The sequence below is a fragment of the Mandrillus leucophaeus genome, unplaced genomic scaffold (genome assembly GCF_000951045.1).
Source record: "Mandrillus leucophaeus isolate KB7577 unplaced genomic scaffold, Mleu.le_1.0 Scaffold65, whole genome shotgun sequence".
NCBI classification, from domain to species: Eukaryota; Metazoa; Chordata; class Mammalia; order Primates; family Cercopithecidae; genus Mandrillus; species Mandrillus leucophaeus.
This window is the reverse complement of record NW_012107030.1, coordinates 2,962,097-2,984,587: the sequence shown is the minus strand read 5'-3', so window position 1 is coordinate 2,984,587 and position 22,491 is coordinate 2,962,097. Positions and strand designations below refer to the sequence as shown.

General features: G+C 40.1%; 2 protein-coding genes across 6 annotated transcripts in view; one reads left to right on the top strand and one right to left on the bottom strand.

The window, feature by feature from the left end:
* The first annotated feature begins 2,484 nt into the window (after positions 1-2,484).
* INPP5F (inositol polyphosphate-5-phosphatase F) lies at positions 2,485-13,201 on the top strand. Of its 4 annotated transcripts, none has more exons than XM_012001085.1 (7): positions 2,485-2,537; positions 3,309-3,328; positions 4,657-4,728; positions 6,190-6,263; positions 6,832-6,960; positions 7,570-7,657; positions 10,698-13,201. In XM_012001085.1, the coding sequence occupies exons 5-7, from the start codon at positions 6,873-6,875 to the stop codon at positions 11,848-11,850; spliced, it is 1,329 nt and encodes a 442-aa protein (XP_011856475.1). In that variant the 5' UTR covers positions 2,485-2,537; positions 3,309-3,328; positions 4,657-4,728; positions 6,190-6,263; positions 6,832-6,872; the 3' UTR covers positions 11,851-13,201. The 4 variants fall into 4 exon arrangements, with proteins under 4 accessions (XP_011856475.1, XP_011856474.1, XP_011856473.1 ...); XM_012001083.1 differs by lacking the exon at positions 2,485-2,537 and adding an exon at positions 2,609-2,854; XM_012001086.1 differs by lacking the exon at positions 2,485-2,537 and adding an exon at positions 3,552-3,619 and having other exon boundaries at positions 3,236-3,328.
* Positions 13,202-13,846: 645 nt separating this feature from the next.
* The window catches only part of MCMBP (minichromosome maintenance complex binding protein), a 69,459-nt gene continuing 60,814 nt past the window's right edge, over positions 13,847-22,491 (bottom strand). For both annotated transcript variants that reach the window (XM_012001080.1, XM_012001081.1), the window contains 4 exons: positions 20,892-21,025; positions 19,567-19,731; positions 16,042-16,130; positions 13,847-15,630 (listed from right to left, as the gene is read on the bottom strand). In XM_012001080.1, the coding sequence (XP_011856470.1) occupies positions 15,504-15,630; positions 16,042-16,130; positions 19,567-19,731; positions 20,892-21,025 (515 nt within the window). In that variant the 3' untranslated portion in view covers positions 13,847-15,503. The remainder of the gene's footprint in view (positions 15,631-16,041; positions 16,131-19,566; positions 19,732-20,891; positions 21,026-22,491) is intronic.

Genomic DNA, 22,491 nt, shown 5'->3' with positions numbered 1-22,491 from the left:
TTCAAGCGGTCTCTTTTCTTCTAGAGGGTGCTTTTTCAGATAGAGAACTGTTACCTTCTTCCTACATTTTCCTCTCCTGTGGATTACTCTCGGGGGAGACAGCGGGTATCATGTGCTGTTTGAGTTTTCAAAGTAACTACTGCGTTTCTATCTTGATTACAGAATTCTTTAGCAACTCCTCTTCGTACAGGCACGTCTTTGTCTTGTGGGTGTGATTCTTTGTAATACTGCTGATATTTCTTTGAATTTGCCATCGATATTTTTCTTCCACTTACTGCAAGGCTTACAGATTTTTCTAATGGTGCTGTTTCCCTTTCTCTTGATGAGAGATTTGGAAACCTGCTCTTGGGACGAGTTTGCTATAGAACCTCTGTACAATCCATCAGCTCGGCTGGAGGTGTTGACCCAGAACAGAGGCTCCTGCTGGAGGACAAGAGGTGGCCCTGGAAGTGGCAGTGGGGGTGCAAGTCTCTGGAGAGCCAGCCAGTGGAAGGCTCAGCTGTCAGGCTTGGGAATTTGCTCTTACTGCCTGCCTGCCTCAACCATCCACTCGTGAAATATGTGTGTGCGTGTGTGTGTTTAAACAGTTTTATTGAGACATATAATTCATATACCATATAATTCACGTATTTAAAGCATGTAATTCAATGGTCTGTAGTATATTCAGAGTTGTGCAGCCATCACCATGGTCAATTTTAGGACATTTTCATCACCACAAAGAGAAGCCCCGTACCCTTTAGCTGTCACTTCCCTACGCTCCACACTCCCATCCCTAAGCAACCACTAATCTAATTCTGTCTCTGGATTTGCATATTCTAGACATTTCATTCAAGTGGAATAATATAATTATGTGACCTTTTGTGACTGGCTGCTTTCACTTAGCATAATGTTTTCCAGGTTAATCCATGTTGTGGCATGTGTCAGAGCTTCATTCCTTTTTGTAGCTGAATAGTATTTCATTATAGACCACATTTTGTTCTTTCTTCTGTTGATGGGCATTTGGGTTATTTCCACATTTTGACCATTGTAAATGGTGCTGCTATGAACATTTGTGTACAGGTTTTCGTTTGAACACCTGTCTCTATTAAATAGCTCTTTTGGGTGGAAATGGCCAGATTATCCAATAATCCTGTTTAACTTTTGAGAAACTGCCAAACTATTTTCTACAGTGGCCATGCCATTTTACATTTCCACCAGCAGTGTATTTCAGTGCATTCCAGTTTGGAGGGTTCCAGTATCTCCAGTCTTTGCCAATACTTATTCACTTATTTTCCTTTTTTTCTAATTGTAGTCATCCTACTTAGTGTGAAGTGGTATCTCATTGTGGTTTTGATTTGCATTTCCCTAATGACAAACGATGTTAAGGATTTTTTTTTTTGTACTGTTGGCTATTTCTGTGTCTTACTTGGAAAAACATGTATTCAAACCCTTTGCCCATTTTTTAATTGGGTTGTTGATTTGTAAATAGTTTTTTTGGGAACAGAGCTGGGATTAGGGTCAGGTGAGAGGTACGATTATGCAACTACAGGGGTGTATTCTATCTCTACTTAAATGTTTGCTGCTTTGTCCATCATATCATATTTTTGCATTTTGATTTTTAAAAATATTGCACTAATTGGTTGACAAAATTAATGACACCCTTTAAAATTTGTACCAGAGACCAGTACCTCCTCACTCACCTCACTGCAGCCCCAGCTGTGTTTAAATATCTGCTGGAAAAACAGGCAAGCAGTTTGGAAATGCGCGGTCCCAGCGGGGAAGTAGGCCTGGCTGCGGGGTCCCGGCCTAGGGCATTGGGCGCTGGATACAGAGAACTGGGAACCGGGAACTGTCCAGCACGCCCGTGCCTGTCCTGGCCCTTTTCCCTTGCAAGGCTGAGCGCAGCTCTGTTCGGGCCACCCTAGACGCACTCCGACCTAGAGTCAGAGTGCGCAGCTCTGTTCGGGCCACCCTGGACGCACCCTAGACCTCTCTGCCTTTCTTGTCCTTTCCCGCCCGTTATCGCAGGAAACCCCCGACTCTAGCGACAGCGGGAAAGAGACTCGGAGACTGGAGAGGCAACTGCGGACCTGCAGGGCCCGCGTCACCTCTCTGCGAAGCCAAGTGGTGTTCCCAACTTGCTTCGACTCGCTTCCGTGCGCTCAGGCCGACTGTCCGGTCCAGCCGTGGCAGTGGAGTGGCCAGGCACACGGCAGCCACTATCCTTTAGGCATGCGATGGCCTAGGGGCCAGACGCTCGGCGCGGTACCCTGGCCCGGCCCGCCAGCCTCCCCCTCTAGCCGCAGGCACTGACCCTGACGAAGGCGAAGGGGCCAGCAAACTCTCGCGGGAGTGGCCCCCCTGGCGCCCCTCCCCCGCCGGGCCGGGGTCCGTGCCCTCCTTGGAAGGCGTAGGATGCGCAGGATGGAGCGCGCATGCGCACTGGTCGCCAGCCGAGGCCGGAAGTGAGCGCCCGGAAGCTAGATGTGTCCCCTGGGCGTGACTTGGCACTGCCGCGTCGCAGTTGCCGCATTCGCCGCATTCGCTGCAGGCGCGAGGTTGGGTGCAGGCGGCTGTTTGAGCCTCGAGGCATCGACGGACGGACAGACGGACGGACGGACTGACGATGCCGCGCTCTCACAGGCCTCCACCTACCGCGCAGCGGGCTGCCACGGCCGCAGCAGCCGAGCCCAAGTCTGAGGGCGTTGTGGCTATGACTTTCAAGATTTTTCTCCTTTTTGCAGGACTTATGGTTAAAGTTCCTGTGGGGTTATATTTTTCCTGCAAATTACTTCTTTTCCAAAGTCTGATGTTGATGTCCCCAGAAGACAGCGGCTTTTACGCGACCATTGTCGCAGTGGTCGGGCTTCATGTGGTGCTGGCAATTTTCGTCTTCATAGTGTGGAAGGAGGGCTTGCCCCAGTGGCGGGAAAACAAAAACGAGTAGAGCAGCTTCTTCAGAGCTGCAAACCGGGGGGGGGGGGGGGGTGGGGAAATACCTAAAGGGTTTTTCGTCTTGTTTCTTGTTCGTATTGAACGTGCTTTTTTTTTTTAAGGGGAAGGGTGGGCGGGGAGGGAATTAAATATTTACTGCAGCTAAGACTTCAGTAAAATTGGGGGTGGGGGGAGGGTTGACATTTTCCGACTGCCTGTTACCTGCCAAGTGCTTTTTGTTAAGGACATAATGTTTTTGACTGGGGATCATGTTTGGCTGATGTAAATATTAATGCCAAAAGAGGAAGTCAGGGTGAAAGTAACACTGTAATTAGTAGTAGAATTTATTTCGTATTAAAATGTGTCGTGACGTAATTTTTATGGCTTGGCTCAAGCAACAATTTTCAGAGTGCACGTAAGTATCAATGCATAAAACTTAAGTACGTTTTACAGTGTTATGTGGTATTATTCTCCATGAGGCTGCTTGGATCGTTGTCCTTTTCCCATTGATTAGTTGGTTAATGCTCAGATTTTGGCTCCTAGAATCGATCTGTGTTTCCGGTCCTGGCATCTCATTATGTCATTTGTTGTATTTTTCGATACTATACGTGCAAATTGAGGTGAATTTGTTGTTTTAGATTAAAACTGTCAGATTCAAGCTACAACAAGGTGTCTCTGATGTAAAAAACTGCAGTTTAAGATTAGGGTAAATCCTTCCCTGCAGTACCTGTTAAACAGTGATCTCATTCTTACGCAGATTTAGTCCATGGTTTAAGTTTCACCTACAAACGCTTTTTTTCCACTATTATTTTCTGCTTGTATTTAGTAGCATTTTGATAAGGTCTAGGGAACAGGTATGAAATCCCAAGGGAGAAATGTCGTCTTTCTTACAGTGGAATTTGGAGACCAGTGTAAGAATGCAGAAACATCTCTACCTTTTGCTGGAAAGGCTATTATTGTTAGATTAACATTAGACTAAAAGTTTCATTTTAATTCAGATTCTGCCTGTGTTAATTATTTATAGATTTTATACTTCAAGAATTTTCTTATTGGTAATTTTACAAGGATGTACATTTTATTGTAGTTTTGGTTTCATGGTTCATCAACACTACCTGGATTCTGATTCTTATTTTCATAATTGATTTTAGAGTGGGTATAAACATGGCAAAATAGACTTAGAATAAGGGTGTTTGTTTATTGAAAGCCAAATAAATTAATCTATAATGACAAACATGCAAAAGTAGCTTGGACTTGTTCCATTTTTGCACATAAGTACTGTATTCATGTAAAAGTCTTTCAAAAGATGTATTCCACATGAATGTAAAGATATCCTGAATGTACAGTGTGTTATTTTGAAGATTAGATAATGTGAGATAATTAAGATTTCTCCCTTCTCACTCTCACGTTTTTCTTTTTTCTTCCCTTAACTATTTCTCTATCATCCTCCAATCCCACCACTCCCCCGCCTCAAATTATCCCATTTCCTGAGGGACTCCTTCCTCCTTTGGCTGCCTTTCTCTACTCTCCATCCCTCACTTCCCAGATCTGCTTTTCCTTGTTTTTTAAAGACTGTCCAAATGGATAGATTGTATTACATCTAACTGCAGTAGAACTCATTCTCTTCTTTTTTTTCCCTCCCCCTGGCCAATTTTTTTGTCCTAAGTATCTCTGCTTTAGAAATATGCTTGGCAAAAACTGCAGATGAAAATGAAAATATTAAACTCCTGTGTCATATTTGTTTAGCCTCATTGATGCTACTCACAGAGATGTGGATGTGCTGTTACTGCTTTCTAACTCTGCCTACTACGTGGCCTAGTAAGTTGCTTATTGATTTAAAGCTTTTGATTTTGTGTTTTAAATTTGAGAAAATTTTCTTTTTAGAATTCGTAACAAAAAAAATGAGAATATGGTTTTGTTATATATTTTATGAAACTTCATTGAACCCCTTTACCTTATATAACTGTTACGTCATTCTAACTCCCTTTTATCTTTATTGGTTTGAAAGCATGATTTTATAGTTAAATTAATGTTTATGTTGTATTCTTTTGGCATTTGGTATTGTTTCCTATATATCTCCCAGATTTTGATGTATTCCATACATTTTTATCACTAATGACCACATATCATTGTTTGTATTACTATAGTAAAGTTTTTCCTCACTGTTAGGTATTAAATTACTTCCAATTTTTTGTTGCTACGAATGATGCAGTTGTCTTTATGCAGTAACGTGTGTGCGTGTGTGTGTGTGTGCATGCATCTGCGCACTTCTTTGGTTACAAGCGTATGATGAATTACGACTTCTGTGGTTTGTTGTCAGATTGATCTCCAGAAAGACCCTGAATGAACAGTGCTAGTAGCAAAATACAAGCACTTGTTTCCCCACACCTTACCAGTATTTTTCTAATTTATATTTACTAAGTAAATATTCACTTTGGTTTTGGCTTTGTGTAAACTGTTATTTTTTAGTCATTTGCCCAGATGCCTGTTGGCATATATCATATGGATTTTTCATTCTTGATTTTGGATATCATATTTAACAGCTGTATTGTTCCCAAATACATAGTTTGTTTTTTTCTCTCTCTGTCTGCCTCCCTCTTTCCCCCCCTCCCTCCCTCCCTCCGTCTCTGTGTGTGTGCGCGCGCGCATGGGCGTGGGCGCATTTGCCTTGTAGGTTAGGTTTTAGGTTTGTTTTCATTTTATATGAGTTTTTATAAAACTTATTTTAACCTTGTAGTTGCTTTTTTTTTTTTTGAGACGGAGTTTCGATCTTTTTGCCCAGGCTGGAGTACAATGGCATGATCTCGGCTCACTGCAACCTCCACCTCCCGGGTTCAAGTGATTCTCCTGCCTCAACCTCCTGAGTAGCTGGGATTACAGGCATGCGCCACCATGCCCAGCTAATTTTGTGTTTTTAGGAAAGATGGGGTTTCTCCATGTTGCTCAGGCTGGTCTTGAACTCCTGACCTCGTGATCCACCTGCCTCGGCCTCCCAAACTGCTGGGATTACAGGTGTGAGCCACTGTGCCTGGCCCTAGTTGCTTTTTTTAACTGTTAGATCTGTGAACTTATTTTCCCTTAGCTGTTGAACTATATATGTTATTCTTGTTTAATTTTTAAAATAGTTCTTATGTTTAACATTTTACCCCAGAATGTATGTGCTGTGGAAGATTTTGTTAACTGTATGTATGTAACAGTTTGCAGCTATTGTGCCTTCCCTAATGAGCCAAATATGCTTTTGATTTAAATCCTCTTTTAACTTCATTTCCCTTTATCTAGTTATGATGATGAAGTTGATAAAGTAAACCAGTATCAACGACTAAGTCTAGAAGACCTGGAAAAAATCGAAATAGGTAAGTTTTAACTTACTAATCAAGTCATAAAAAGCAAATGCTGTTGTTTCCAAGAGGGGGTCAAATTATTTAAGCAAGTACCTGGTTTAAGTTTCACCTACAAATGCTTTTTTTCACTATTATTTTCCATTTGTTGTTAGTAGCATTTTGATAAGGTCTAGGGAATAGGTATGGAATCCTAAGGCAGAAATGTCGGCTCTTCTTACAGTGGAATTTGGAGACCAGTATAACATGTAAGAAACCAGAAAGGGATATTCCACGCTGTCTACTTCTTAGAACTTCCTTTCTATTCGTTATGGGTTAGTGATGGATATAGTCTTATCATAATAACCGTATTCCTTTTATTATTTACCTTGTGAAGATTACCCTAGGGACCAAGAAAGCTTAAATGATTGAGATTGAAAGAGTTTTTCTAGCTTTATTTATCAAAGCAAATGGTCACCAGAAGTTTGTATTTTGTGTGCTGTCATTTATATTACAAAGAAAAATGTGTTGGGTTTTTTGAAGATAATAGAAGAAAATGTTATGTGAAAGAGTTAACTTTATACATATTCGTTTGGGTTTTTAGGCCCTGAACCCACTCTTTTTGGTAAGCCAAAGTTCTCCTGCATGCGACTGCACTACAGATACAAAGAAGCAAGTGGCTATTTCCACACACTGCGAGCTGTAATGCGTAATCCTGAAGAGGATGGAAAAGGTAAAAAGAGGAAGTGAAAGTATTCAGTGAAAACTTTCTATTTATTCTTAAAAGCCCAAAAGGAATTGGGGACATTTCATATCACCAACGGAGTGAGAGAGGGTCCTGGGAATAGCTTTGGAATATGAGACCTTGAAATAGCAGCTCTGTTTCCAGCAGCCCAGGGAGATGATCTGAATGTGTTATTTAGTTTGGGGCAAAGTTCTCTTTAGCAGGGATTCTCAGTGAGTTTGGCCCCATCAGTGATCATATGGGTGTCAAGGCTCTTCACATGTCATGTTCTTTTCATCTGTAGCAGGCAGGAGCCATGCCTGCCTTGTCCATGGCTGTTGCCGCGGCATCTGTCACAGTGCTTGAACATGAGTTAGAACAAACTTCTAATTCCTCGATTTCATTCTTTTGTTTTTGTTGTTTTCTCTTAAAATTTTAGAACATCATGAATTAGTGGGGAGAGTAGTGAACAGGTAGCAGTTTTCTATAAATTGAAGCCAATAAATTTGTATTTAATTATACAACCACAAATTTCATTCAGTGGTATATGGGTTAGAACTGCTATTTTTTTTAATATGTTCATGGAGAAATTGGCAAGCAGTTATATTTGGGTTGCAGATACCCTTCAGTGCATTGCAGAGATGCTGCAGATCACCAAGCAAGCCATGGGATCGGATGTACCCATAATTGAGAAGAAACTTGAGAGGTGAGCATACTGCTTCTCTCAAGAATAAAGGCATTCTTATCCAAAGTCTTATTTCTTTAAAATTCTTTGCAGGGGGAAAGGGGAGGAGATCACATTATGGTAAGGTGTTGGTATTTAGAGAGGTAAGGATCAAATTTCTGTGGATCAAAATACTTTTTAACATTCTTCATGTATACAATTTTCAGGTAAGTGTTAGACTTACAGAAGAGCTGCACAGGTAATTTAGAGGGTTTCCATGTATCCTTCCTTCGGTTTCCCTTCATGTTACCAATTTATAACCATAGATCATTCATCAAAACTTAAGAAAGTAACCTTGGCACGGTAAGATTAATCAAAGTACAGATTTCACTAGGTGTTCACTAGCACCCTTTTCCTGTTCCAGGATCCAGTTGGGATTCCACACCACATTTAGTTGTCTCTATAATTTAATGTTACTTCCTCAATCTTGTCTTTTCTCTCATAATTTTGACATTTTTAAAGAGTACTGGTCAGCTGTTTTGTAGAACATCCCTTAAGCTAGGTTTGTCCAGTGTTTTTTCCTGATGAAGCTGAGGTTACGCATTGTCAGGAAGGACACCGCAGAAGTGATGTGCACTTCTCAGAGCCCCATGCTGTGGGGAGGGAGGGCATGATGGCCTATGTAGTATTGTTGAGAATAAGCTTGATTACTTGGCTGGGGTAGTGGCATCTGCCAGGATTCTGCACTGCAAACTTTGTGTCTTCCTCTTTATAATTGCTAAATATTTAGGGGAAAACACTCTGAGACTATGTAAATATTGTTTCTGTGTAAATTTAAGTCTATTCATTTTCATAACCATCGTGGATCTTGTCTATGGTATTTATTCCTGTCATGATCTGTGGTGATTTTTCTAATTCTCATTCCTTCTACACTTGTTAATTGAAATTCTTCTGGAAAGCCACTGCACCCAGCCTCTTGTACATTTTTAACCTATACAGGTTAATAATCTTTCATTGCTAAAGATTGTATTTTATGCATTTTCCATATTACTGTAGAATTCGTAACTACCATTTAAATAGATGCCTACTGTGATCTGTTTGGAAATGTATTGTGTGGGTTCAGAATGTGGATTCTGTGACTCGTGGTTCTATCAATTACTCTTTAACCTTGGAAAACATATGCCTTTACTTCAGTTTTGTTATCTGTAAGATGAGAGAAAATCCATGTCAGTGCATTGCATGAACTGAATGATAACGCACTTAGACCTGGCACACAGCTATTAAACCCAGTTGCCAAGAATTTTGGTTGCTAGCATTTTTTCCTTTTATAAAAAAGTCATGACAGATATCTTTGTCATGTATTACTTTCTCATGTTTAGGATAATTTCTTGAGAATAGCATCCCCAGGTTGTGAATCTGGATTAAAAGACGTGAATATATCACTTGTCCCTAACAGTGCCAAACTGATTGTCAGACTCCTTTAACCCTGCACCCACCTCCTTAAAGGTTATTGCTTATCCTCAGTTTCAGGAAAAACTCTGAAGACCCAGAGTTTCATCTTCTTCTTTTTTTTTGGGACGGAGTCTTGCTCTCACCCAGGCTGGAGTGCAGTGGCACAATCTCGGCTCACTGCAAGCTCCACCTCCCAGGTTCATCATGCCATTCTCCTGCCTCAGCCTCCTGAGTAGCTGGGACTACAGGCTAATTTTTTGTATTTTTAGTAGAGACGAGGTTTCACCGTGTTAGCCAGGATGGTCTCGATCTCCTGACCTCGTGATCCGCCCGCCTTGGTCTCCCAAAGTGCTGGGATTACAGGCGTGAGCCACTGCACCCGGCCCAGAGTCTCATTTTCTTGAGTGATATGGCATTTAAAATATGCTTAGGATATCCCTCTAGGTGTGTTTAAAAGTTTTGATAGAGTAACACTGTCTCCACAAGTACTTAGGTAGGTGGTATTTTGCCAAGAGAATCAGTCTGAGAGCAAGCCCCTGCAAGGATTTTGCCGTCCTTGACACAACTCATGTGGCCACAAGCGATACATTTTTAACTCCTAAGTAAACTGATGAGAGGAAACATTGAAATTTTTTCTAAGTACTTTGTAGAGAAAATAGTATGTTTTAAACATTAGGCTTTTGAAGTTGGAAAAAGAATGCCTATCAACAGATTATTTCACATTTAAAAAGTGTGGCTTTTCTTTCTAATGAGCATCTGTCAGGTTTTGTGGTCCACATTCTACTAGTGAAGAGAGCCATTTGGCCAGAAGAAAATTGTTCAGGCTTTTGCTGAAGAATTACTGTAACCCATAATTTTTCTGTAGTATGCTCATGATCAGTGACCTTGCATGACCCAACAGGACAAATGCACAGACTAAGACATTTGTGGCAAATAGCATCAACTTTTCTCTCTTATTTGTAGCTGTCATGAGGGATACCAAAGGAGAGAAGACACTAAGAGTAATTGTGTTAAATGTCCCAAATCTTTTTTTAAATAAATTCAGGTAATCCGCAGGACATGTAAGAAAATGGAAGTCTTACCCCTCTCTCCCCGCACTACCTGAATGGAGCCACGCTGGGATGTGTCTAGATAACCTGAGTTCAGGTGCTGCAGATTCCCATTTATAATCAGATGGTGGCGGTGCTAGACCCGCACTGCCCACAGTAGCAGCCACTCACCACATGTGGTTGTGAAGCCTTTTAGAATGCAGCTAGGCTGAATTCAGGTGTGCTGTAATTACAGAACACTATACATTGCCTATATTAAATTAGTTCAAAAAGGAATATTAATCTTTTAATATTTTTATGTTGAAATATTTTGTATATATTGGGTTAAATATTAAAATTAATTTCATTGCTTTTTAATGTGGCTGCTAGAAAAATTGTAATTACATATGTATTTCACATACTTCTATTGGATAGCACTGTTTTAATGTCAACTCTGAGGGGTTATCTATCAATTAGCAATGCAGTGTTCTGAAGAAGTTGGGACCAATTTGAATAAGTAAGTGTTTTCACTTATATTAATAACTGGAACTGGTATATTGGATTCCATGGGGGATTAACTTATTTTCTCTCTTAATTTGCAGGAAGAGCAGTAAACCTCACGAAGACATCATTGGTATCAGATCTCAAAACCAAGGTTCTTTGGCCCAGGGAAAGAATTTTTTAATGAGCAAATTTTCATCTCTAAATCAAAAAGTGAAGCAGACCAAATCCAATGTAAATATTGGCAACCTCCGAAAGCTAGGAAACTTTACCAAACCTGAAATGAAAGTTAACTTTCTAAAACCAAACTTAAAAGTAAATCTTTGGAAATCAGACAGTAGTCTTGAAACTATGGAAAACACAGGAGTGATGGATAAAGTTCAGGCAGAGTCTGATGGGGACATGTCTTCAGATAATGACTCATACCACTCTGATGAATTCCTTACAAATTCTAAGTCTGATGAAGACAGGCAGCTAGCTAACTCATTAGAGAGCGTAGGGCCAGTAGATTACGTTCTTCCTAGTTGTGGTATTATTGCTTCAGCGCCTCGATTGGGTAGTCGGTCCCAGTCTCTTAGCAGCACAGATAGTAGCATTCATGCTCCTTCAGAGATAACTGTTGCTCATGGCAGTGGGCTTGGAAAAGGCCAGGAGTCTCCTTTGAAGAAAAGCCCTTCTGCTGGCAACATACACATATTGACTGGCTTTGCCAAGCCGATGGATATTTACTGCCACAGATTTGTGCAAGATGCACAAAACAAAGTGACCCACCTTTCAGAGCCCAGGTCTGTGTCTCAGCAGGCTAGTCAGGAAAGAAATCAAATGACCAGTGAAGTTTCAAACGAAGAAACCCAATCAGAATCAACAGAACAGACACCTTCTCGGCCATCTCAATTAGATGTCTCTCTCTCTGCAACAAGCCCACAGTTTTTGTCAGTTGAGCCAGCGCATTCAGTTGCATCTCAAAAAACCCCCAGCTCCGCTTCCGGCATGCTTGAACTTGAGACAGGGCTTCACGTAACTCCTTCTCCTTCAGAGAGCAGTAGCAGCAGAGCAGTCTCTCCCTTTGCCAAGATTCGAAGTTCCATGGTCCAGGTTGCTAGTATTACCCAAGCTGGATTAACCCATGGGATAAACTTTGCAGTGGCAAAAGTTCAGAAGAGTCCTGCAGAACCTGAAGTCATTAATCAAGTCCAGCAAAATGAACTTAAAAATATGTTTATACAATGCCAGACACGGATAATTCAGATTTAGCTTTTAGCCATAAGAATCCTTCCATGGCTTTTATTTAAAAATATGAAGTTTTTATCTCTTGGGGTATTTTAATTGTACTGTCTGAATCCAGGGATCACAAATTCTGTTCATTGGAAAGGGTTTTAAAAGGAGTCTGAACCTGAGTAGATTTCCAGATTTTAGAGCCAGGACTACAGAAGCGCATCATTCTAGAATGTGTAGACCTGAGTAGCTTATACACTACAGAGCACTTTGCTTATTTGAAAGTAATTCAGCAACAGGTCACTTTGGGATAAACTGAACCTTTTTTTTGGAGTGGGGTGGGTAGACTACATTAAGTAGACACAAGGGCTGGACATGCAGATGTTTAGGGGATTAGCATTTTTCATTATTTGTTCTGTTTGTCAGTTCATTCCTGTGTGTTACCTCTACAAATTACACATTTAGTTTTTAGTGACTAACATGTTACCAAAGCATTTGAATATAAAGCTATTTTAGTTTTGATGGCTTAACTATTCCCTGAGGAGTTGAGGGTTACTGACACTAAAATGAATTCTGATTTGATCCTAATTTCCCCCATATTCTACTTGAACACATTAAAAATACTCTGCTGCCTACAGTGTAAACCTAGGAATATTAAGACTTGTCACACAGTAAACCTGATACATCAGAGGTGAATACCAGCACCTATTAAATTCCATTTTGCTGTTTTCAGGAATGTAAGAACACACACATATTGGCTACTGGAAATCCCGGAAGTCCGGTTTTCATTTATTCCAGGAGGGGCATCCTCGACATCTTATGTAGACGATCAACAACTTCAAAATTTAGTCTGGGCCAAGTGCAGTGGTTCACACCTATAATCCCAACACTGGGAGGCCAGGAGTTTGAGACCAGCCTGGGAAACATATGTCTCTACAAGAAAATACAAAAATTAGCTGGGCTTAGTGGTACATGCCTGTGTTTCTAGCTATGCAGGAAGATTGCTTGAGCCCATGAGGTTGAGGCTGCAGTGAGCTGTGATTGTGCCACTGATCTCCAGCCTGGGGGACAGAGCAAGACTGTCTCAAAAAAAATTTAGTCTGAAGCACAACTGTGCTGAATCTGTCTGACTAACTCTTGACCACACAGAACCAGGGTTTGCCCCTGTAATCCCCATGGTAAGAAAGTTGTACGGCATATTCCAACAAGTATTGGTTTGTCTGGTATCTTTAGAGCTCTACTCTGTTGATGTGATTGATTCTCGGCTGAACATTATGTCTGTTGTAACTCTGATAAGCATTCCACTTTTGTTATTTATTAGTGGTATCTTTTTTTTTACGTGTTAAATCTTGTGATTGTTAAAATAAAGTATCACTGTAATTTAAAGTGACAAATGTGTATGAGAATTCCTTGCATAACAGATTAAAGAATTTGTAAATGGGGCAAATTTGCTATAACTGAACACTTGGTCTAGCTGTTGCCAGTATTTTACTCCTTTGAAGTATACTCATGATTTAAAAAGTAAAATGGATCAGAAACTATACTTTAAATCCAAACATTCAAAACTGAATGCTTGCTTCTACCAACTTTTCTTCCGGGTCCTGAAAATATTTATTAAGGGTTCCCAACATGGGGGAAAATACAACCTAACATTAGGTGATAAAATACATGTTTAAACTCCACAGAAACAGTTTTGAAAGAGATTTTTGAAAAGTTATTTTAAGGCAAAGTTCCACGCAAGGTTACACAGGAGTCTACTCAGTTTCCTGGCCATACAGGGTTAACGCTGTGCCTTACATTAGAGCAACAAACTTGACTGTCCATGTGTATATAGGTGAGGGACAAAGGATTTCTGCAGCCAAGCGCTGCACTGCATTCCACTGCCTGGGTGGGCCTTGAGCAGGAAGGTCCCTCTTGCTGCACCACCTCCACTTCAGTTCACCTCTCTCATGTCTTCCACCAGGAGGACATGGCCTTTTCCCACACAGATCACATGGGATGGTGAATCTTACCATTCATGAAAAACAGCCCAAGGTACTGGTAATTTGGGAAGTTTTATTTATTGGAAAGATTCTTTCAAGGGAACTTTTCTGCAAGACCAAGCAATGTATGTATTTTTCTTTGGTAAATTACAATTTACATTGGCACAAAAAACACATGGTGACTAATCTACTTTGCTGTAGGACAGTTAAAGAAAATGTATTTTATCCTCACAAATCCAGGTTAAGCCTTCATTTTATTTCTAAAAGTTTAAGGAAGGTCTAGTCTACCAGTTATAAAAATGAAAACCAGTTAAACTCTAATATAAACATTATTTACATTAGTTTATAAAAATAGATTTGCGTTTAGGAAAAGTTGAACAACTAGTAATTTTTACTTCAGTTATTAGGTACAATGAATTCCTTGACTTTTCAAGGCTGACCCTGTTTCCTTGGTTAACAATGTCAATTTAGGCCTTATAGGAAAAAATGTAAGGGATCCTTTATCTGTCTCCAACTAGGTAAGCTACTTCATACCACTGCCAGCTTGAAAAGTAACGTCCTAACCTTTCTGAAGATTCTGGTTGCCATAACCATGCTACTATAGTCTGTTAGTTTGCTCTATTGAAACTAATTGGTCTGGAGAAAACCTACCTGCAGCTGTATGAGGCTGTTACTGAAGTAGCAGATGTTAGCTGATCTAACATACTTGGAACCAACGGATGAACCTACATAAAATGCCAAAAATCCAATAGAATCAAAGCAACTACAACATGACATTAAGAAAATAACTTTCTAAAGGGGGTATTGGTTTTTAAGCTTACTGTTTTGTTTTCATATGTGGACACAGCTTTGTAACACAGCATTCCCTTATGCATGGTTCTCAAATGCACCGGGATAGGAGAAGATAAAGACAATGTAGTGTCTCGGTTTCTTTTGCCCCCAAAAGCTACATTCATTCCATTTAAAGGACTCTTATTCAGAGATTGTCCTTTTATGAAAAAAATGGTGATAATAGTGATTTATTCAAATTACTTGGCAAGGTAGATTGGCAACCTTACAGTCCCCCAGATTTTTGGAAGTGTTACTACTGGTCCACAAAATACAAAAGTCTGCCATGTACAAGTCTAGTTTTGCAGGCTGTTAACAAATGTTAAGTGAGAAAAGGTTTCTGTGGCCAAACATCTGGGAAATGACAGGACAGAATTTTACGTAGTCATGTGAATCAATGGCAAATCCGCCTCCGTTCCCCAAAGATGGACTACTGAATGCACCCCAACCCAACCCACTGTGAACTGGAAAACAGAACTGGAAAACATAAGGAATCCGAAGCATGATACCTCTGACTTTGAAATTGCAACAACCTTCTTCATTTCAGCATTTCAACAGTCTGGCCTATGACTCAGCTGAAGCTAAGGAAAAGGTATAATCAGCAACATTATCAATATTAAACTTTTAATATCAAATACTTTTTTTTACATCATTACTAATTTATATAATTATAAAACAAACTTCAAAAGCTCCATGAAATCAGTAAGGTAAAAGTCCTTACTGAATATCATATAAACATCAGATGTTATCAGGCTTGGTTTCAGGAAATGTCATTGGTTTGTGATAGAAATTACCTATAAAACAATGTGGTATAAATGAACATCTGAATTTTACAATCATGTGGCTACAATTTGCCCATTACTCTTCACAGGCATCAGATCTTTAAAGTTCATTTCCATTCACACATTTCTGCTGCTGGAGCCTCGTTCTTCTTAAAGACTCCAGCTGCTTTGCTCTCAGCCATCGTTCTCTTGACAGCGTTGTCTGACCAGCACTGAGAGACAGACACCTGGTTGCAAACACGGAAACAAATGTTAAGTCTAGAGCTGGGAAAGTAAGTTTTAAATTTTTTTAAGACCTAGGAATACTTGGTGAAAACACAGACCATGTTAGGAGACAAGACCGTCTGGCAGTTACACACACGTCAATAGCCAAGTCAGGCTTCTACAAAGAAAGTGTTGAAGAGTCAGAACTGGAGGGTGGCTCGCTCTTTGAAGCTTAGAGAACAAGCAGCACGCCTGTTCCACTGAAGAGATCACCAGCCAAACTCGATTCCCCCTCAATGAGCCCTTTCATAACAGCGTTTTTGAAAGGAAAAGTTCATTTCTGTTTTTAGAAGTCTGCCTCAGCTACTGCTGAATAACTCAGAAGACTTATATACACAAGCTTACTGAGAAAACGATGCACACGTGCCACTCACCGAGCCACCACGAGCAGCTGGTGAAGATCATCAGCAGTGATGCTCTGAGGGTCATTCTTCCGCATTTCCACAAAGTCATCTTCAACTGCCTTTATCAAGAGAGTAAATGGAAATGATGTGCATTTTTGTAAGGAAGAGAAAATGAACATGGTTCCTTGACTGATATAATAAGGTGGATGTCAGCCTCTTAGACAAAGGAGGCAATATAGGTGAAAGTACCAAAGCATATACATAAATAATGCTGCTGATGAAAAGAAAATAATGAAACTCAGATTCATTTAAGGTCAAACAAACATATAAATCAGCAACTGGCATAGGAACGCTTTTCAACAAAGGGGGAGTGATGTGATGTTAGTGAAAATGGCAGAGAAGGGACTGCAGAAAACTGTCTCTACTGTTAACACTGATCAAAATCAGCTTCTTAAAAACTAGAAATAAAACCACACTTACAGCAATCCAGAGAGCATTTATGCCAGAAAACCAGGTGATTACTGGTAAGAATGTTGAGCCTTGCGGCATTTTAACATGTCCTACTCCTGTATTCCAACCCCTTCCCCTCCAGGCGGTAATTAATAGCTTCTTCAAAAACCAACAGCCTGGCAGCCACCGGAGAGAGAACAGGGCTAGGGCTCCTTCAAAGTGCCATTCCTGGAGAACTGTCATCTGACCACCTGTCTGGTGGCTCCCTGGAAGGACCCATTTGCAAGGTTGTCTTTATTTAAAGTGACTGGAAGCCTGTCTACTATGAACCACCTCTTTCCCCAGGGCATTTATCAAAAACAATCAGAAGAAATTATCAATCACCTTAGCTACCTGAGACACTGGGTAACAGTTGTGGCAAACAACAGACTAACCCAAACCCTTAAACAGAAAAGCTAACTGGGAAATCAGATGTCCACAGAGGACTCTGAAAACCTCACGTATATAACTCCTAGGAACTCGGAAGGCTGCAGACATGCTCAGAGACCTTAAACTCCCACCTCTGGATAACCTGGAGGCTCTGTGTGAGCAGGAAATGAAGGCTAAGGCAGGCTTGTAAATTGTATGGCTAAGTGTTGAAGGGTTGCCCCAACTTTTATTTTTATTTATGATTATTATTCACCCTTAGACTGAGAGACTAACTACTTCCTGGCATTTAAGGAAATTTCTTTCCAATCATTAACCACAAAACTAACAGAGCAGAGACTTCAGTGCCCACATGTGACAAAGATACAGACTTTATAGGATTAGTCAAAAAAGTTACTAAACAACCTACCAACAGTAACAAATAGCAACAACAATAAACCCTAGGGAGGTTTAATTTCCAGAGTCTAACTTCCCAAGCAGAGTTGTCATAATATATAATTTAAAATGTCTGGTTGTGGCTAGGTGTGGTGGCTCACGCCTGTAATCCCAACACACTGGGAGGCCAAGGTGGGAGGACTACTTGAAGCCAGGAGTTGATCAGCCTGGGTAATAAAGCAATACCTCATCACTACAAAAAAAAGAAAACACAAAAACAAAAAACTTTATTTGGGCATGGTGGCGCACACTTATGATCCCAGCTACTGAGGCAAGAGGATCACTTGAGCCCAGGAGTTTAAGGTGGCAGTGTAGCTGTGGTTGTGCTACTTACTATTCCAGCCTGGGTGACAGACTGAGACCCCACTGACCAAATAAAATGTCTGGTTTTCAACAAAAAGGTACAAAGAAACCAGAAGGTATGGCTCACACTTTGGGGATAAGGGAGTCAGTAGAAACTGTCCCAGAGGAAATTCAAACATCAGACAAAAAGATTCTAAGTTGGCTATTTTAAACATTCAAAGAACTAAAGGAAACCACATAAAAAGAACTTCAGGAAAATATGAGAATCACCAAATAGTATCAATAAAAAGAGAGAAATAATTTTTTAGAAGGAAATAAAAATTCTGGAGTTGAAAAACATAGTAAAAATTCTCTAGAGGTACTCAGATTTGACCAGGCAGAAGAAAATCACTAAACTTGAAGATAAGTTCACTGAGATTAGTCTAAGAACAAAAAAAGAAGAATGAGGAAAAATGAACAGAGGCTTGAAGACCTGTGGGATACCATTAAATGCACCATCAGATACATAGTGGGGGTGTCAGAGGGAGAGGAGAGAGAAATGATGCAGAAAGAAACATGGCCGAAACCTTCCCAAATTTGTTGAAAACTTCCCCAAAATGTGAATTATTCTGCACCTCCAAGAAGCTCAACAAACTCCACGTAGGATAAACTCAGAGATCTACACACAGACACATCATAGTCAAAACTGTCAAAAGCCAGAGAATCTTGAAAGCAGTGACAGAAAAATGACTCAGTGTGTACAAAGGATCCTCATCAGAAACTAGCTGGCTTCTCAGTAGAAACAAGAGGCCAGAAAGTGGTGGGAGCTCATACTCGAAATGATGAGACAGACTATAAACCAAGAATTCTACATCCAGCAAAAGTAGCCTTAAGGAGAAATTAAGACATTCCCAGATAAACAAAAACTTAAAAGAGGGCTGGGCGTGGTCACTCACACCTCTAATCTCAGAATTTTGGGAGGCCAAGGACAGAGGATCACTTGAACCCAGGAGTCCGAGACTAGCCTGGGCAACACAAGGAGCCCCCTATCTCCACACACCCCCCTCCCCACAAAGAATTAGCTGAACCCAGGAGTCCGAGACTAGCCTGGGCAACACAAGGAGCCCCCTATCTCCACACACACATCAAAGAATTAGCTGGGCACAGTGGCACATGCCTGTAGTCCCAACTACTCAGGAGGCTGAAGTGGGAGGATTGCTTGAGCCTGGGGGGGTTGAGGCTGCAATAAGCCACGATCACAACACTGCACTCTAGCCTGGGTGACAGAGCGAGACCCTGTCTCAAAAAAAAAAAAAAAAAAAAAAAATTTTGCACAAGTAGACCTGCCATGCAAGAAACACTAAAGGCAGTTCTTCGAGCTGAAATGAAAAGATACTAGGTAGTAACATGAACCCACATGAGGAAAGGTTGCTGGTAAAAGTGACTGCATAGGCAAATAGAAAAAACAGTACAGAAGTCTTCTCCGTTTCTTTTTTCTCTAAAATTAGACAACTGCAAAAGCAGTAATTCTAAATGTGTTGATGTACATACAATGTATAGAGAGGTAATTGTATTACAGCAGCACAAGGGAGAGGAGAAGGACGGAATTATAAAGAGGCAAAGTCTTTGTATATTATAATTAAACTGGCATTAGCCACACAAATTTTTTTAAATTAAAAATAACTAAACAAACTGGCATTAATCCTTAATAGATGATTATACTAACATGTTAAGTTTATCCCCCTGGGGCAGCCACTAAGAAAGTAACTTCAAGGGATTAAAATGGGACACTGGAAAATATCTATTTCAAACAAAAAGACAAAAATGGAGTAATAGAGTAATAAAAAAAGACATGACAGAAAACAAATAGCAAAATCACCTCATCAGTAATTATGGTAAATGTAAATTGGCTGCATACTGCAATTCAACACAGGGAAATCCTTTATTTTAACCTAGACATACCTTGGTTATTTCATCAGATATGCTATATTCCAAGAATCTCAAAAGGGTTAGATAAATGCGGAATTTGTTCAGCACGGAAGGCAGCACCGCTGAGAGAAGGCTGTTCATGTATTCTTCCATGTTTGGTGGAATTAGCTGGGGCTGTAAGTGAATCTGGCAGTCTGCCTGAAAAGAGAAGAAGTACACTGTATTTTCTGAGTTCCTAAATTAAATCTACATTTTTAAAGAAAGATGCATCATCCCTGTCAGCCCCTACAGGAATTAGAAAATATCATTTATTATTTAGGGGGAGGGAATAATTTTTTTTTTTTGTATGTGTGCAAGACAGAGTTTTGCTCAGTCGCCCAGGCTGGAGTGCAGTGGTGTGATCACAGCTCACTGCAACCTGCCTCCCAGGCTCAAGCGATCCTCCCACCTCAGCCTCCTTAGTAGTGGCACCACAGGTGCATGCCACCACGCCTGGCTAATTTTTGAATTTTTTGTAGAGACAAGTTTTGTCACATTGTCCAGGCTGGCCTCAAAGTTCTCGGCTCACACAATCCACCTGCCTTGGCCTCCCAAAGTGTTAGGATTACAGGTGTGAGCCACTGCACCCAGTGAGAATCTATTTTTAGTATTACTTTACATGCTTTATAACTACCTCAGAAATAATTATGAAAGTTAGCTTTTTCTTGGTTACTTCAATGGTATCAGTAAGCACACAAAAATGTAGCCAACCTCTAAAAAGCAGCTAATTAAAAAGGTCTATCACACTTGCACACAGAGAACATATCCTTGAGCCATTTCATTCTTATCAAAGACTGTTTCTCATCAATCACAGGTGAATACTATTATACAGAGACCATAAACCATTTGACAACCGGGAGCATTTCCCATCCTCCTTAGAATTAAAAGCGCTCTTTACCAGCCACTCTGAGGACATAACAGAGCATTTCACTGTAAAACATGAAAATAACTACCAAGTAACCAAGGACATTTTCAAAGGAACTCTAAAATATTTTTCACATAAGATTAGCAGAAAACAATGGGTCAAAGGCAGCAAGAACAGAAGTCTGGAGGTTAAAATCAGGCAATCTTGCTATGCTTTGATGTGGGTGTTTCTGCTGCCAACAGCCTTGCTGGTCTCGTGACTTGCTGATATCTGAGCTTGGCAGATGTAAGGTTTTCATCCATGGCAGTGCAAAATACTCAGTTCCCTTAATGATCAGCAGTCACAGTTTTTTTACAACAAATGTAACTTATTAATAAGCGGTACCAAGAAACAGCAAAAACGTAGGTATTTTTCCCATGTCAACCTCCCTCCATTTAAAAATGACTCATTGTACCGGGAGGAGTGACCTCCCCTCTGAAGTAATGAGAACGTTGATATTGCAGGGGAATTCCATCTGATGGTAGCTGAAGTCATAATCCACCTTCTGCCACGTTATGAGGTTGCTCAGGGCAGTTACATTATGAACACCTACGAAGGCAGGAAAACACTTTCAGTCATTTGACTTTAATCATCTCAACAAATCAGTTTTGCTGACACCAATGATGAGCCATGAAGTTTCTACCGCTTTTAATAAAGGGTATGAGGCGCTGTCCAATTTACTAAGCTAAACATCACTAGGTGTGTAGGCTTACAATACTCTTGGTCAAGGTAGAACTTTATGGGGCCAGGGGATCCCCCCACAAATCTAATACCTAGCATCTGGTATGCACCTAGACATATAATAGTTCCCAAGCAAGCACGGTTATTTCTAAGTGGTGTATTTACAGGGCTAAAATAAGGAAACACTAAAACTACCTTCATACATAGATCAGCCTAGTGAATTTTACAGATTTTATATTCCCCTTTGCCTTAAACGTGCCCAGTCTACCTCATTTTTTTCTTCTACCTTTACCTCTTGAGCTGATCACCAGCAGTATATTCTTAGTTGTCTTCATTTGAGCACTAGTAAACAATCTGCTTCTTGTGATTTTATAATATATTCCATAACTGAGGTTAGTGCAAACCATTTGATTATTTTTCAGACATTCTCTGAAAAACGTTTAAAAACTTTACAATGGGAGGTTAAAAAATAATTAGCCAGGCATGGTGGCGGGCGCCTGTAGTCCCAGCTACTCGGGAGGCTAAGGCAGAACGGCGTGAACCTGGGAGTTGGAGCTTGCAGTGAGCCGAGATTATGCCACTGCACTCCAGCCTGGGCAACAGGGCAAGAGTCTGTCTCCAAAAAAAAAAAAAAAAAATCTGTTCGATCAGCTTCCTCCCATTTCAGTTTTTTAAAACGCTATTTGGGGCAGGTGCAGTGGCTCACACCTATAATCCTAGCACTGTGGGAGGCCAAGGCAGGAGGATCACTTGAGCCCAGGAATTCAAGATCAGCTGGGCAACATAGTGAGACCCTGTGTCTACCGTTCCTTACACTCACTGAATGAAAAATTTTAGGTTATATACAACTACACAAAGAACCCAACATTGTAGGCCCATACAGATGGCTCCAACCATCTGCTGACGCAATAAAACTTTTCACCAAAGAACCCTTATGACCCTCAACATCTAATACTACCCTTTATATTACTGCTCCTTTATATTAATACTACCCTGTATATTATTGCTCCATTATAATATATAAAATACACAATTATATATTATTTTTATATTATTAATTACATATTTACCACTAAACACCATATTTTTTATTCACCAATCACCATATTTTATATTACTGCTCCTTTATATTAATACTACCCTGTATATTATTGCTCCATTATAATATATAATATATACAATTATATATTATTTTTATATTATATGAAATGATTATGTTATAGTATATATTCATATATTATTTATATATTATGCACCATTATATGTTAAATATACTTATGTACGTTATATATTATTAATATATAACATGTGATATTAATATAGGATATATAATA

Coding starts and splice junctions, on each gene's coding strand:
- INPP5F (XM_012001083.1), top strand. CDS start 2,693: ATGACTTTCAAGATTTTTCTCCTTTTTGCAGGACTTATGGTTAAAGTT. Junction 4,729..6,189: donor TCTGCCTACTACGTGGCCTA/GTAAGTTGCTTA, acceptor CCCTTTATCTAG/TTATGATGATGAAGTTGATA. Junction 6,264..6,831: donor CCTGGAAAAAATCGAAATAG/GTAAGTTTTAAC, acceptor TTGGGTTTTTAG/GCCCTGAACCCACTCTTTTT.